This window comes from Apiospora hydei (genome assembly GCF_038363865.1).
Source record: "Apiospora hydei strain CBS 114990 chromosome Unknown utg000004l_segment0_segment0, whole genome shotgun sequence".
Lineage (NCBI taxonomy): Eukaryota > Fungi > Ascomycota > Sordariomycetes > Amphisphaeriales > Apiosporaceae > Apiospora > Apiospora hydei.
In genome coordinates this window covers 1,912,846-1,929,193 of record NW_027117363.1, presented here as the reverse complement: position 1 = coordinate 1,929,193, position 16,348 = coordinate 1,912,846, and the positions used below count along the sequence as shown (strand labels likewise).

Genomic DNA, 16,348 nt, shown 5'->3' with positions numbered 1-16,348 from the left:
TATTTAATTTAGTTTAAACTTATCTTATTATTAATTTAATTATTAAAAGTCGGCTTAATTATTTAGTCGCCTAGTAAATCGGTTTCGCGGGATTAATTCGCGAGGTGATATTAACTTTAAACGATTAAAAACGGCGGAATATATTAACCCTGCGAATTAATATATTTAATCGCCGTTATTTATTCCCGATTATTAAGCTAGATCGACTTCGCTTTTTTACGCCGCTTAGCGCGTGTTACGACGAGTATTAACCCGATTATATTTATTATAAAGCCGGTTTCGTTAAAATTTTAAATATTTTCGTCGATAATCTCGTATTTCGCTTTTATAGTTACGATTAGTATAAATTAACCGGAAATAACTTTGAAATCCTCGTAAAAAGCCTTTTAATAATTATACCGACGATTTATTTTAATTTTTAGGTCCGGGTTACGATTAATAAAGCGCTTAACTTAGTGTTTACCGACGCGGTCGCCGCCGCGCGACGCGGTGAAAAAATTAGCCATATTTTTTATATTAGCGAAATCGAGAGGTATCTTTCGAATATTTAAATTAATTATATGTTTACGAAGTATTTTTTTTAATTAAATTTAGTTTACGTCGTTTCGGTCGGATTTTACGTTTTAAAGTTCAGCCGTAAATTCGATAACGTAAAGTTAATTCGGGTATATTATAAGCTTTTATTACTACTTTTTAGCTTATTTAATTCGGTTCGTTTCGTATCGCTTAAATTATTAAAACTATCCGATTTTTTTAAGATTAATTAAGTATTATAATTATAAAGGTATTACGCGTTAAAGTTTAAATATATTAAAATTAAATTTAAATACGTCGCTAAGTAATATACGTCGCGTAATAGTAAACCACGTTATAACGTATTTAATATATTAAAATTAATCGGAATCCTCTTTTTTAAATACTTTTATATTATTTTAATAAGTACGCGTATTATACCCGGGCTCCTCGTAAATTTTATAGCGTCGCGGGCGCGTTTTAAGCCTTTTCGTATAATCACTACTCCGGCGCTATTTATTTTATAATTATCCATTAATATTTTTTTAAAACTATAAGTTTTTTTTAGTTTATATACGAAATAATTTTTTATTTTATAGCCGTCTTTTTTCGTACGGCGGCGTCGGCTAAGTATTTTATTTACTTCTCGTAGTGCGGTTATTTTACTCTTTAAAAAAACGAGCCGGTATATTATCTATGTTATACCTTTCGTAATTTAATTAAATTTAATTAAAATCGACGTTAAAGAGCTATTTTAATACCGTATAATACGGTTTTAAATATATTCGGTTTAAAATTAAGCTTTAATCGGGTTATTTAAAGTTTTTAATTTTTAAGGAATAAATAGGCCGAAAAACGTCCCCGGAGGTGTTAAAATACGTAGCTTTATATTTAACTATGAAATAACATATTCCGGATCGTACGAGACGAGTCCTATCCCTCGAAAGCCTCCTTATATATTCGAAACAGTGAAAGTCGCCTGGAACGCTTTTAAAAACGCTGGTAGGAAGTCCTCTTTTAAGATATAGGTAATATGCGCCCGTATAAAACCTTTAATTTTTTTCCCGTACGCCCTTTTTAACGTATAAAAATAGCCGATATTAAAAAGCTAAAAATTATACGACGAATAAAAAGGTATACAGAGTATAATAATCGAGTTTTTTTTATAATAAAGCTCGAAAATTATCGAGTAATAACTCTTATAACCGTTAAGGATTAATAAGCGGTAAATACCTTTCGTACGAGATTTCGTATATTTATCGAAATATTAAATCTAGTCCTCGCCTCTTTTATTCGTAGTCCAGTTATTTTTAATAACTGCGATTATTTAATCTTTTAATAATAGGCTGTTTTCGTACTAGGAAAAAAAGTACGTTTTCCCGGCAAAAATAATATACGGAGGGATAACGTAACCGTGTAATCCGACGCCCTGGATTACTATAACCTATTCCCGGTTCTTTTATTATATTACCTTAGGCCTTTCGCGTTAATCGAAGGTAGTTACGATTATTTTAAACGAGATTTAATTTATAAAAAACCCGGTTTCGTTAAAATTATATATATCCTTTTTTTAAATTTTATACTTATTAATTATATTTCGTATAAAAATAAACTACGCGCGATACGCGTCGGGATTTTCGTAAAAAACTCTCTAATAATCGATTTTTCGGTTAAAACGCGTCCGGAAATCTAGTTATTATCGTATAAAATTAAAAGCCTAATTAACGCCGACGCGTCCCGCGTTACGTAAATTAAATAATCGATTCGCTATATTTTTAATATTACTTATCCGAGGCGAAAACGATCGCGAATTTAAATTAATTATATATTATATAATTAATTACTTTTCGAAATTCGTAAACTTTTACGTTAACGATTACGTATCTCGTCGTAAAATATTACCGCGACGCCGGTAACGTAAAGTTATATAAGGGATATTATATATTCGCGTTACGGCTTATATATATAATTTAAGGTTTTTTTAAAGCGTTTAAAACGCTAATTATATATCGTTCTCTTTTTTATTAATTTATTATCGTGGGTAATAAAAGTATAAGGCATAAAATATAAATTATACGGAATTAAAAGAAAGTGTTTAATTAAACCGTATATTTAATTAAACCGTGGATTACGTTACGTTAAATTTAAATTTAATGTTATTTTCTATAAAAATAGTAAAATGCGTAGTTTTAAAAGCGATAAAAAACTTTAGTTTCGTAATGTAGTTTATCGACGCCTTAATAAACAGCTCGATTTCCTTCGAATACGCGCGCTTTAACGGCGAATAAAGTGCCACATTTAATAGTTAAAGCAAGTAAAAAAATAAAGAGGTATACTAAGCGTAATAATATTATTATCCTTGTAATATATCTCGAACTGCGCCGAAATATAGCTCTTATAGCCGTTAAGGATTAAGAAGCGATAGCGACCCTTCGTTCGCGACTTAGTATATTTATCGAAGTGCTTAATTTAATTTAAGCTTATTTCGTTATTAGTTTAATCGTTAAAAGTCGGTTTAATTACTTAATCGCCCGGTAAATCGTATTCGCGAGCTTAATTTATAAAATAATATTAATTTTAAACGATTAAAAACGGCGGGATATATTAATTTTAAAAATTAATGCATTTAATAGCCGTCGACTATTCTCGATTACTAAGCTAAACCGACTTCGCCTTCCCACGCCGATCGGCGCGTATTACGATAAGTGTTAACCCGATTATATTTATTATAAAGCCGGTCTCGTCGAAATTAAAAATATCTTCGTTAAAAATACTATATTTCGCCTTAATATTCACGATTAGCCTAAACTAGCCGGAAATAACACCTAGATTTTTATAAAAAGCTTTTTAATAATCGTATTAACGATTTATTCGAGTCTTAAGGTCCGAGTTCCGATCGATAAAGCGCTTAACCCAGTATTTACCGACGCGGTCGCCGCCGCGCGACGCGGTAAAAAAAATTAGCCATATTTCTTACAACACTAAAATTAAAAGGTATCCTTCGAATATTTAAATTAATTATATAATTACGAAATACTTCCTTTTTTACTAGATTTAATTTATATCGTAAGTGTCGGATTTCGCGTCGTAAAGTTCGGCCGTTAATTCGATAATTTAAAATAGCTCGGGGAACGTAGTACATTTTCGCAGCAGCTCGTTTACTTAAAGGATTTATCGGATTTCGCGTCGCTTAAATTATTAAAACGATTCTATTTTCTTTAAATTAAATCGGTATTATAATTATAAAGATATTACGTGTTAAAATTTAAGTGTATCGGAAATTAAAAAGAGTGGCCCGCTTAATAATATAGCCCGTTTAATAATAAACCACGTTATACCTTAATAAATTACGTAATAAATAAGTTAAATTTTAATACTTTAAAGCGAGGTATATAAAAGGGGAAATAATATTATACGTAAATTTAATAATTACTTTATAAAATTAATTAATATATAATATCGGCTTAATAAAGGCTTATATTCCGGGAGGGCTATAGCGCCTAAGGGTAGAAAATAAAGGAAAGAAGGACTTTAAAGTCCCCTACGATATATATATAAACCTCACACTCGACCTCACTTTAAGTGAGAAAAGAACCAGAGACCCTAGAAGTGCTATAATTAAATATTAGCTGAATCAGATCCAAGCCCTTCAAGCCCTTGTCACAACTATGATCAAGACGAACTCCGCATACAGACGGCCATATTCCGGGTTGGCACGTCGGCATATCGGCTGATGACACTGGTGGCGTCGGGGGCATACAGGCGAGTCGTCGATCCGACCACCACCGTCCACGCATCAATCCGTACTACACGTCCCAAATGCGCTCACGAGCGCCTTGTTAAAGACCACGACAAGAAGCAAGACGTCGTAGGAATAGACCTTTACAAGTTTGATGACTTGCTCGCTGAATGGGATTGCTCAAGCTCGGCCGGGAAAGATGTGGTACAAACCACGTGAATGATCACCTCTCGCAGCAAGTTCAACGTTATTCTGGCGCTCTCTGTTCATGGGGTGGTTGTGTATGAGCCAGGCACTGCTTGCTGGTCGTGCGCCGTTCAGCAGACACTTCAAGGTCTGGCGGGAAGCCCTTTGAGACTAATCAAGCTTGGTTCGATGGGATGAAGTTTGCTCAGCATGTAGATAGGGAAGAACACACTCGTTAGCTGTATTGTTTCGTCAATGAACGGACTCCAACCCCCGATACAGTCCCACAACGATATTGTAAACAGCAAGCATACAACCGTTCTCAGCCATGGCTTCCGTGTGTATAAATAAGTACATATGACAGGACAGAGACACCTGATACAAAAGGGGGTTTTCAGCTTTCCACTCACCCAGAAGAGCTCTTGTGTATCAGATCGTACATCATCCAGCCTGGCCAGGCAGCTGAGCCCTTACAGGCGTCCCCAACTATCATCAATTTGTTATTATTTGTGTGCTAATTCGAATTCGTTTGGTATTTTAATACTCTAGGCTTTCCAACAAGAGGGCACGCTGGGTGGTAGCGAGTGCTTCCACCGGTAATTTGTCAAGGCGCCTCTGCTCAACTGAATATGGAAATTGATGTTTCCCCTAAAATCGACCATTGTCTGCTTGAAGCTAACACCTATGATGAGCTGACGGCCAAAGTTGAACTCGAAAGAGGCAGCTCATCTCCTGGAGGGGGCCTATCTTCCTAGTTTTCCAACCACATGACTGAGGTGTCCGTCAATTTCATGACATAGCCGAGTGGTTATTGTTTGAGGTACACGGTAGAATTAGATACAGGGGAGCTCGACTGTTAAAGGTGCGTTGGCAACTCTTTCTTAATAATTGATGGTGCCCCTTACATGCAAGATTTCCTGAGCTTGGGTCATAGTATATTGGAGTCGAATTGGAGACTATGGAAAATTCAATATTATGCAGCAGGGGAAGATTTGGGAGTGTGGATTCATTGTGGTAGTTTAGAGCTTCTATGCCACACTGGCCAACAAGCAAATACAGGCACCGTTCCAGCTCAGGGTTGGACTTAGCTAATAAAGGCGTGACTACGAAATGGATCAAGCGAGCAGCCAGTCGATTCGGCATGCAAGATGCCGTCTACCTTACTGCTCCCCTAGGTTCGCATGCCCAATATAATATTGACTTCTGTTTGTCTATTCACGAGAATATACCAGGACTGGTATGGTTGTACGGTATCGTGATGCGTGAAGCCTAAAACGTACGATATCGTCTTCTCGACTACATTTGACGACACCGATGGGTAATACCAGACAGGAATGAAACCATATCAAAATGAGACTATCAACATCATTTAACAAATATAAACCTTGCTTGCTTCGAAATTTGCGAGTTCATCCTATATGCTGTGTTCCACTCGCTTCCACGTGGATATTTCATTATCTTTTACCTGGTGACAATTATGGATCGCCCCCTGAAACCCAAAACGCGCCTCTTGGCAGCCATAATATTTATCACAGGATCAACGATGAACCAAGTAAAGTTTAGATAAAGCCGCTAGCACCAAGGGTAAGGGGTATGGATAAGCTGGACAAGCATCCGGGGTTTTCAGGATTGACCAATTCAAGCCCCTATTCCAATACATCTCGCTACGAAAGAAATTTCGATACAACTTCTTTTAATGATACGAGAGACAATGGCAACAAAATAAGTTTCTCATCCCAAAACTAGCTCAAATGGTACTGCCGTCACATTCGTTCTTCTATATCAGTATCAGAGATGCATAGCGCCGGCTACAAACTATGTTTGTCCATTGTCTGTACCTTGATTTGGTATTCGTCTTTATCTACCCCTTTTCAACTTCGAGTCGATACCGAGACAACCAGTATAAACTCAAACTTACAAAAAGCAGGCTATATCGTTCCAACGACTTGTAAGCCAAGCTGGTCCGGTTTTCGTATAACGCTTTTACCTCACAATAACCAGCATGGATCAAAAATTTTGGAGTTGGTAATGTTATTCAATGTACAACCAGCGTGTGAGCTGTGCTAGTTTGCAGCTGGCATGAAAGTGAATGGATATCTAGATATAAAACAAGGCTACCGGCCGTCTGGCCTCGTATAAAACCGAACTACAAAAGCGAATGGAGGAGTGTGGCCATAGCCAGCCACGACACGGCCATGGATGAAGAGTAATACCTCGTCGAGGCAGAGGTAATGATGGTGGTGGCACCACTGCTGGTGCTGTTTGTGTTGTCGTTGTCGTTGTCGTCGGCCGTATCCGGATCCGGCGCTCCCTGCTGCTCCGGCTGAGTCGCCGTCGCATTGACGCCGTTGACCCTGTCCTTTCCGCCACTCAACACCGACGTGGCGGCCATGGAAAGGGCGCCGTGCACGTCCTCCAGGAACGAGCCGGCCCCGCCGCTGGCGCTGAACAAGTGGCTCATGTCCCACATCATGACGCCGCCAAAGGAGGGGAAGCTGTCGGCGCAGAACTTCATAATGGGCTGCAGCAGCGCCGGCTCCACGAACCCGGTCGACGCGGCCAGCTTGCTGGCGGGGACGCCCAGCAGGATCTTGACGTCCGGGTTCTTGCTGCCGCGGCTGCCGTCGAGGGGCTTGCCGCTGGCCCAGGCGTCCCAGGCGGCGAAGTTGAAGGCCGACTGCTCCCGGCGGGCGGAGCCGCCGCCGGCGCCCTTGCCGCTGCCGCCGCCGACGAAGCTCTGCACGCCGCAGTAGTTGTTGTAGAACTGGACCATGATGAAGTCGAACGCGACCTCGCCCGCGAGCATCTCGCCGTCGGCGCGGTCCGGGAAGGGGCACTGCGGCGCCGCGGAGAGGTAGTACGGCTTCTTGGTGTCGGCGTCCATGAGCTCGCGCAGGCGCTGGGCGAAGGGGACCATGTTCTTGGTCGCGGACTCGAAGTCGAAGTCGAAGCCGTCGATGACGGCCTGGCCGAAGGGGCGGTTGGGCGTCTTGGTGTTGGGCCCGAACAGGTTCCACACTTTCTCGGCGCCGGCCTGGGCGGCGCTCGGAGAGGGGAAGCCGCCTTCCTGGTAGGTCTCTCCGCCGATGGACAGCATGATGGTCTTGCCATGCTTGGACTGGCATGTTTGGATGTCCTCTCTGTTTCTCGGGTCAGTACTCGTTATCTTTTTCTTTGATTTTGTTCTTCTCTCCAATAATATCTCTAGATGTATTGGGGAAGGGATGCATTGCACTTACTCTACCTGAGGACAACTCATCGCTGTTGATCCAGGGAATGTGGTGCAGTTGTCATTGCCATTTGCGAGGTTTATCAACGGATCCGTCAAGGAGACGAGAAACGCTATAGGGATAATCTGTAGCCCATAGGTCAGTATTTATCATGAAAATGCACGCCTTTTCTGCGCCGACGCCATTTGACTAACATTGAATTTTGAGTTTTCGCAATATGTGCTTAGCCGCTGTTGGCCCCCGGTTGCAAAATTCTGACCTGGTCGTGACCGCGTTAGCGAACTTGAGTTGCACCCCCTGAGATGAGCGGAATACGCGGGAACTTACCCCAGTATACAGCCACGTTGTCTTGTGAATCTTTCTGGAAACCCGCTGCAGAGGAGGCAAGAGATGCCAGTACGGCGGCTACGGCCGCCAGTCTGAAGTGAAAGGAGTGCATAATGAATGAAATGAATGTATGTATGCAGAAAGACAGACAAGAGTGTGGTGTTTGCTATGATTTTCCGCAACTCCCAAACACCAAGAAACGGTCTCATATAGCGGGTTGCCTTTATATCTATCCATCGCCATGTCTGCGTTGCGGTGCATGTGTCATTTGACAGGCGCTTGATTTGCGTAGTTCGCAACGGGCGGATTTTTCATTACTCGGTGATCACGGTGACGGGTTCAGGTGCTGGCTGACTCGATAGGAGCCAAGAAGAGCTCAACCGCCATCTGAGACAGAAGCAGCTTGCGCATCCTGTTCCGAACGTATCAAGAGCTAATTGACTTTTCGGATGACTAAAGATCAGACTGCTTCGTTACTAACGGGATGCCGTTATCCCCTTCTGAAGGGGCTAGGAGTGACCAAAGTCCGGAAGCGATATAACGAAAGCACGATCCACATTCCAGAATGCAAAGAACGGCGTTGCCGTCTTCTCGGGGCTCTTGTATGCACCCACTATACCCCATATTTTGCTAACGAACCGGTACCTGACAGTGGAGATTTCGGAGTCAGGTCCCGTTCTCCAGTCCGAGGCCGGAGACCGGGATCATGTCTGTTAGTAGAGAGTGCAGATTTGCCGATCTGCAAAATAGAACACATTGGTTACATGGTTCCGCCTCTGTCTGGCCCCAGCAGGGATCGTCTAGTAGAAAAGCTCGCTTACACCTCACCATGACGTGAAGCGGTGCGTGACTGGACCTGGCGCTTGTGACTCGAACACCGAACGACTCATGTGTCGAAAGCGGCCGGCCTTATGGATCCGCCAGGGATGGGAGAGTGACACATGGCAATTGATACGAAGAAAAAAAAGAAGAAAAGAATGAATCTGCAGTCGAGTGTGGTTAAGGTTCGGCCTACATCTCTAAATACTATGTCGCCCCCTTTCGGGAACCCCTGGATCTAGAAGCACCTACTTCTATGGAGATGAATATGATAAGTACCAATCAGCATGCAATGCGATTAAGTTAAGCATTAATCCCATCCTTCCGGAAGCTTTCGGAACTCTCCGTGGCAAGACCCAAGACTTCAGCTCAGGCACAACAGCGTGGGCAGTTGCAAGCCGAAGCTAGCGTATCATCCCATCCAACTGCTCCAACGATTTGCAAATCTCCTCAAACCTCGCTAAGAATTTCCCGCCTTTGAAACCCCAACCGTGACTCGGCTCCAGTACGCAACACTTTCCCTCTCTTTTCTCCCGCATCGGTGCCGCTGATTGTTGCCCTTGATCAGTAAACCAACCTCATGTTCGGTGCTATTCAATCAGAACTCTGTCGTCCCTTGCTACACCAGCAAAACCGTCCTGAGTCAACTTTATCATCGGAAATACTCGTGCTTGGGAATCCCGGCAGAGAAGTTCAGATGTTACGTCATTATACCAAGACACTCGTTACCAAACACGAAACGGTCGGTAATAACAAGTCTCCGGCCACAGTAACCAGGACAGCGGTATGTACTTAGTTACTAGAATATCCATCACAGATTATATAGTAACTATTACACATATCGGTAAACTTTTCAGTGGCTTGCACATATTACCCCTTATTTAAAGGTCCTAGTAGTAAAGTAATGAGTATAGAGTAAGTATATACAAGTATAGTTTTATATAAATAAGTAGGTTATTATTATTTAATATTCGATATATAAATTAGCAAGGTGTTAAACCGCTATTAGCTATTTAACTGAGAATAAGTTAAATATACTGTAACCTAAAGCCTACGTATAATGACATGCTTGGTATATCCATGCCGTCCCCAAATAGTAACACCAGATGCCCTAAACGTAAATGTAGCAATACTTACCCCCCACCGAGCTGACCGTGTCCTTGAACACCACGTCCGCCCCGGTCGCGTCCATATACAGGGTATCCTCCAGCGTCACGTCCTCGCTCGGGGCTCGTTGTACATGGTCCGCGTGCCCGCGAACTGCAGTGCGCGCTCGACCGGCTTCTGGTTCTGCCAGATCCACCAGAGCCGATCGACTTGACCGTGATGGAGCCAGAAAATTGGCTCATTTGGTGAATTATAGAACTTTTATTTTGTATATTATGTTAGTCCCTTTGGTTTTTAGGCATTTGTGGAATAACGAGATCAAGCAGCAGGAAGCATGGTGCATAGTGTGAAATGGGGAGAAGAGGCAAAAGGGGGAAAGGGGGAAACACGTGGGACACTCGTCAACTTACATCCCCGCTGGGGTCACCAGAAACAGCAAAGTGCCCGTACTGGTGCAGGCCGTAGAAACCCTCGGTATCAGTGCCCGTGTTCTCGATGCCCTCCTGGATGCCCGCGATGCCCGCCTGGCCGGCCGGGTTCGTGAGCAGGTCCACGGCGCGCTCGTCGCCGGCCCACTTCTGGCCCAGGGCGTTGGAGATGTCGTGGCGGATGCACCGCGGCTGGTACGAGAACTTGGGCCCGGCCGTCACGAGTTCGAACTGCGGCGCCGTGGCCGAGATGTTCATCATGATGCCCGCGTAGGGGCCGGTCTCGACACAACCACCTGGGATGTAACAAGTTTTTGTCAGTGGGTTGAGGACAATCGAGAATATAGAGTCGTGGGGTAGACTCACCACCAACTCCCGGCTCGATGCAAAGTAGACCGCTTGGTAGTCCTGTGGCGCAACCGTGCTTGGCGTAGACCCCGTTGCCGCCTTGGGAAGTTGGGCTCCCATCGAGGCTGAGCTTCCGTTAGCTGCCATGAGTTAAGCATACAGACTGGGCAGGGCCAAACTTACTAAGGCGAGTTGATCAGGTCTTGGGCACCCTTTCCGTGGTTCCAGTACGGTAGGTATCCTGTCGTCCAGAAGGTTAGCCTCTGAAGTGAAGCCTCATGTAAGTAGCCTCTGATGGAGACATGCCTTTATACCCGCACTCGTTGCGCAAAGCCTGCTCAAAACTCCAGATAAAGGCCCGGTGCCAATGCAGGAAATAGCCCGAGTTGTGGATGAACTGGGTGTTGTTGATGTGCGCCGCCACGAAGTCATCGTAGCGGGACCGGGCGCCGGGCACCTTCTCCGGGTCCACGGTGGCAGGCTTGGCCATAAGGCACTTGATGGCGCGGGTATACTCGAGCTTCTCCTCGTCGGAGAGCGTCAAGTACTCCCGCCGGACGGCCCAGTCGTCGGGGCCGCATGCCTGCGACACGCCCTGCGTGGCCAGCTCCTGCTTTAGAGTGCCATCTGCAAGGACGCTTTTCAGGTTCGCCAGGCTCTGCTCGGCGAGCAGGTCGGAGCCATGGGTCGGGGCCGGCGTCCACGAGGAGACGAGCGAGATCCGGGCGAGGAGGAGGGACAGTGTGACGAGAAGGCCTTGCTGCTGCATCTTGGCAACAACACACTTGATCTGGCACGAGTCACAAGCAAAGGGGGGTATCGGTTAGGAGAAGGAACAAGATCGATAGGCCAGGAATCCTCTAAAAAGCACCCAGAGCGTATCTGAACGGGCATTGCTACTCTATTATACCGAACCCCTTCTTCTTCTCTGAATGCCCCAAAGGTAATATTGCATATGCCACTGCCAAGTGCTGCAACTGTAGACGCTTTAACGGCATTGCTCCCTCCATTCGGCGAAAGGACCCACGCGGCCAAGTAAGACGCTGTTGTCCCGCACGGGTTGGGTGCCCGGTTCGGGTTTCTGCAGCTGATGCAATTTTACTAACCTGGGTACACATGCAGCGCCAAGAGCCTCACCATCACCCGTGCCCCGTTCGTGCATCAGATCTAGATTGGGCCTAGAACATATTATTACATCCACCGGCAAGCGTACTCCGCGTGACGGAGGCCCAGCTCCAACAGGCCCCCGGCTAACCGGGTGCTCAGAAGGATACAGTTGGGTGTGTATGTTTTTGTGTATGTATGTAGGCGTGACCTGGAATACGACGGTCCTGCATCGTAGCGAGATACGGGACGCATGGCGGTGGAGCGGGTCGGCCTCGAAAGCCCCTGTGGTGGAATATACCGTCGTGTCGGGTCGTACACTCCGATACCCAAGATCCTCAATCCTCAATGCAATCACGTACTGCTGGCGGTATCCGGGCCGAGTTCAGTAAATACGTTATATCTCCGAAGAGAACTCCGCCAGTGGGGATTGTCGCGACACCTCGAATTGACCCTGGCCAAGCATATTCGGCCCCGCCAAATGCCAATTATACAGGTGTCTGGCATAGTGTTACTTCACAGAAACACTTGGACGTCTCTTTTCTTCTTCTTCTCCATCTGACAGCTTTGACGTATGCATTGACCCCCAGAGCCGAGATCCAGGGTGCGCTGTGCCCCTGTTACCCTCGTACGATTATCGAGGACATGGTCTGGAGCTGTCCAATTTGAACGAATTAGATCCTTGAGCATGCACTGCATCCTGCGAGGGATTCTTTCGGCATCATCCGGATGTTCCTCCCCTGGTTCTTGCTTATTGTTTGCTACCGGTGAGTACAGGATGCTGTTGATTTGTGACGGCAATGTAGGATTCGCCTCAGCGAGTTCATGCCAAAGAGTAATATATGATCTATCGGTAATTCTTTGGTCATGTCGAATGACGGGTCGATGATCCGGAAGCTGGGTCATTGCTCCATCGATGTTACCATACGGGACCTGCATCAGGAATGCTGACTCGTTGGGAGACTCCTCGGAACCAACGAAATAACATGCCTGGGCATTCACACCAGCCTGGCACTTGAGCGTGAAGACAGTGCTACCGTAAGGAATGCTCGGCTGCAGTCGTCGCATCGGCTAGATGTCTCTGCGAGAGAGATCCACCAGAAGGTATCGAATGAGGAGGATGTCAGGAGGGAGGAAAGTCTTTGCTTGTTGGTTGCGTTGGATGCGACACCATGTTCAGCAAAACTAGAGCAGGCTGGGACATGCAATGTTCCAGAAACCTGACAGAATGAACCGATGACAGGTACGCCGCATGGGTTGTCAAGCACTGCTCCGTGATATAACACCCTCGTCGTGTTCTCAATGCGCGCCCCTGATTGTCAAATTGCTTCGGGCTACCTCTAATCATCACCACTTGCTTAACGATATCACGGCGATGGCGGCGCTCCCTTCCAATTTAGTCACGAGGCGAGAGATTGCCGACCATGTCGACTCTAATGCGCCTATGCTGCTGGGTCTAGCCATCTCCTTAGTTGGCCTCTCGACCATCATCGTTGCTTTGAGATGCTGGGTTCGTCATTTCTGGCTCCATGCCTTTAGTATAGACGATGTGATCATGATAGGTGCACTGGTACGCTTGGTGAAGGGGGGTTACTTCTCATCCACCCATCCGCTTTGTCAGTCGCTAATGTTTGCTGTCGGCTGATTTGCCAACGATAGGGGATGGCGATATCGACCATGGCCTGCTTCATCCGCATGATCCAACACGGAGCCGACCGCTGGATGAAGGACATACCCGACCTGTGGAAGGAAGGACTGCGATATTGGTCCTACATCATCGGCCCGCTGTTGACCACGGGGATCTGTCTGGTCAAGATTTCCTGGCCTTCTTCCTCCGACGGTTCGTACAAAAGGTGTGGCAGAAGCGGTTCTTATTGGGGATGGTGGTGTTTACGAGCGTTTTCATGATATATTCCATTTGCACGTATACATTCGCTTGCATACCGCTGGAGGCAGCTTGGAATCAAAGGATCACTGCCGCCAACTGCAAAATGAGAAGCAAACTGATGGACATCGGCACTGCGAATAGCGGTATGTTTTACTGGTTCGCTCTTCCGTGATAGTCGTCATCCAAGGCTAACGTTTGAGATCAGTGGTTAACATCCTCACGGACTTGGCTATGGTCGTCTTGCCGGTCCTGGTGGTTATCGACCTGCAAGTCAACCGCAAGACCAAGATCTCTCTGGTCCTTATCCTAAGTCTCGGATTGTTGTAAGTCAGCCCCAGAGAGAGCTCACACAGCCACCGAACTGATGTCCTGTGATAGCGCTTGCGCAGCCTCAGTGATCCGAGCGGTGTACGCATACAGTATGACAGACCCCGACTACTCGCGAAGATACGACTTCCTGATCTGGTTCAAGTATGTTATCACCAAGCTCATGTGAACCACAAACATACTGACAGGCCTGACCGCCGCAGCGTCGAACTCCACGCCGGGATCTTGGCCGCTTCGTTGCCGACTCTGCGCCCACTCTTCTCCAAGATCCTCAAGAGCTCCACCACGTACGGCAACACGAAGCAGCGAGGATACGGTACGTACGCGATCGGTACCGCCGGCGGCCAGGGAAACCAGGTAGAGCTCTCGGACATGCGGCACCCCTACTACAAGGCGGGGGAGAGCTTTTTCCAAGCCCCGAAGCCTGGTGCACATACCTCCAATTATTTCACCCAGATCACGACCAACAGGGGAGGTTTCGGCGACGACAGCAGCGAGGAGTTCATACTCAGGCCCCCAGCGGCGGGGATAACCAAGAGAACCGAAATTGTTATTAGCTAGGTCGACCAACCCATGGATAATTTCGCCAATGGCTTACCCCTGCTGTGGCCTGTCCATGCATCTATTAAGTCCAGTAATGACTGCGCTCCGTGGCTGGAATCACTAGACAAGCGTGAATTGAAGTTGCAGCACGGCCTGCTTTTCTTGGAAATCGTAGCAATGGATATGTGCTCGTGAGCTGACTTTTATTTGGTATGTATCTGAGCTGGTCTCATCGGCCCAGATGGCCAACGACGCTGCCGACCATAACAGCGACTTCTCGATCCCATCCGGCCTTCTCCGTGTCGGTCCTCGTGCCTTTGCCCTTCGCTGCCGCGATTGTATTGGGCGGCTGGCTTCCTCGAATAACACATTCTCGGATTGCCTCTCCGACGGCGTTCTTGTTAGACTTGAGCGTCCGCGCAGAGACGCCCCCGCGATTCATGATCTCCATGACCCTCGTAGAAAGGCTGCCGGCCATGCTTCGCCAAAAGTAGGATGCCAAGGAGCCCGTCTCGAGGTATGCCAGTAAGGGATGGAGAAGGTTCGCCTTCTCGGACACCAGTTTCGGATTGGGTACCATGGGGTGCGCGGGCGCCTTGGTTCCTTCCAGGATGGTCTCCAAGGCCACGATGTTCTGACACCGCGCCGACACCTCAGCCAGGGTGCGGTCCAGCGAGGGAAGAGTGGCCAACGACCTAGCCACAGAGGCGATTGAGCTCTGCAGGGCGTTTCGTAAATACACTTCCAACGCCTGGAGAAGAAGCTGCGGCGTCCAGCGGTCGGGTTTCAGGCCCGAAGTGGGGGAAATCAGGTACAGCGTGATCATGGCCGAGATGGTACGGGCTTTGGTCTCCTCGCTCTGCGCAAAAGTGGCGGTACCAGTCGCCGTGCCAATCGCGAATTCGCGCATGATTTGTTCCGACAAGCTCCTCACCGAGCGCTCCACGGGGGCAATGATGCTCTCCTGCAGGCTCTTGATCGCGTTCACTCGTTCCAGACCGTGGCCTTCCTCCCCGGGCGCTCTCCTCTCCAAGGTCTCGCGCAGCGAAAGTATTGTATGTGCGCATCGGACCAGTGCCCTGTGATCTTCTTTCTTGCCAGCGGCGCCAGCTCCGGCGGCCGATATTTCCGAATGTTGTACTTCGAGCTGCCGCCCCAATTGGAGGCACCTGCCGACCGCTCGTCCCAGCTTCAGCGTCTCCCACAAGCGCGCGGCCACCTGTCGGACCTCGTCTGCCTCGGCATGTTTCTGTATGACTTCCTTCTCGAGCTGCTTGTAGCTCTCGTTTAGGCTCTTGACCTGGTTGTCGATCTCGGAGATGATCCGCGTGCTCGCCTCCGTCTGCTCTCGGGTGTGCGTCAGGAGCGGGATCGAGGACCGCGTAGTCAGAAGGTCAATGTGCGAGTCGATCTCCTGGGCGTCGAAGAGCACCTTCGAAAGCGGTGTCGACAGGTCGAGCGGCGCATCGTTCGGGTTGTTCGTCGCGAGCACCAGAGTGTTGGCGAAGGACGCGGGGCTGAATCCAGGGTCCAAGAACGTCTCGTAGTCGATGTACGACGGCCCGTCTTCCTCGGGATTGGCCATATTGTCCCAATGAGTAGATGTGCTGAGTCAAGAAGGCCAACAGCTATACAAGCCGCCTTGCCTCGCTGTTGATGCGCTTATGCTTAAGGCTTATGCACATTTGGGAACGGTGTTACAAAGGTGGCCCTGAAACTACGGCTTAGGTACAGTAAATCAATTGATCAATGAATGTTAAGTACACCCCCACATCAGCCACAGAGTGAA

The 16,348-nt window shown here is 47.0% G+C and overlaps 4 protein-coding genes across 4 annotated transcripts; 1 reads left to right on the top strand and 3 right to left on the bottom strand.

Annotated features, from left to right (window-relative positions):
• Positions 1 to 6,584: 6,584 nt before the first annotated feature.
• PG997_003117 (Endochitinase 33) lies at positions 6,585 to 8,107 on the bottom strand (the record flags this gene model as incomplete). The annotated part of the gene is made up of 3 exons (XM_066807432.1): positions 6,585 to 7,578; positions 7,678 to 7,793; positions 7,952 to 8,107. 3 exons carry the CDS (start codon positions 8,105 to 8,107, stop codon positions 6,585 to 6,587), a joined length of 1,266 nt encoding a protein of 421 aa, XP_066671050.1.
• Positions 8,108 to 10,026: 1,919 nt separating this feature from the next.
• On the bottom strand, positions 10,027 to 11,466 carry PG997_003116 (tyrosinase; the record flags this gene model as incomplete). The annotated part of the gene is made up of 5 exons (XM_066807431.1): positions 10,027 to 10,179; positions 10,332 to 10,645; positions 10,716 to 10,822; positions 10,881 to 10,958; positions 11,012 to 11,466. The coding sequence occupies 5 exons, from the start codon at positions 11,464 to 11,466 to the stop codon at positions 10,027 to 10,029; spliced, it is 1,107 nt and encodes a 368-aa protein (XP_066671049.1).
• Positions 11,467 to 13,176: 1,710 nt separating this feature from the next.
• Positions 13,177 to 14,577, top strand: PG997_003115 (uncharacterized protein; the record flags this gene model as incomplete). Its single annotated transcript, XM_066807430.1, has 5 exons — positions 13,177 to 13,417; positions 13,461 to 13,832; positions 13,895 to 14,012; positions 14,068 to 14,160; positions 14,205 to 14,577. 5 exons carry the CDS (start codon positions 13,177 to 13,179, stop codon positions 14,575 to 14,577), a joined length of 1,197 nt encoding a protein of 398 aa, XP_066671048.1.
• Positions 14,578 to 14,788: 211 nt separating this feature from the next.
• PG997_003114 (uncharacterized protein) lies at positions 14,789 to 16,144 on the bottom strand (the record flags this gene model as incomplete). The annotated part of the gene is made up of 1 exon (XM_066807429.1): positions 14,789 to 16,144. The coding sequence occupies one exon, from the start codon at positions 16,142 to 16,144 to the stop codon at positions 14,789 to 14,791; it is 1,356 nt and encodes a 451-aa protein (XP_066671047.1).
• Positions 16,145 to 16,348: the final 204 nt, after the last annotated feature.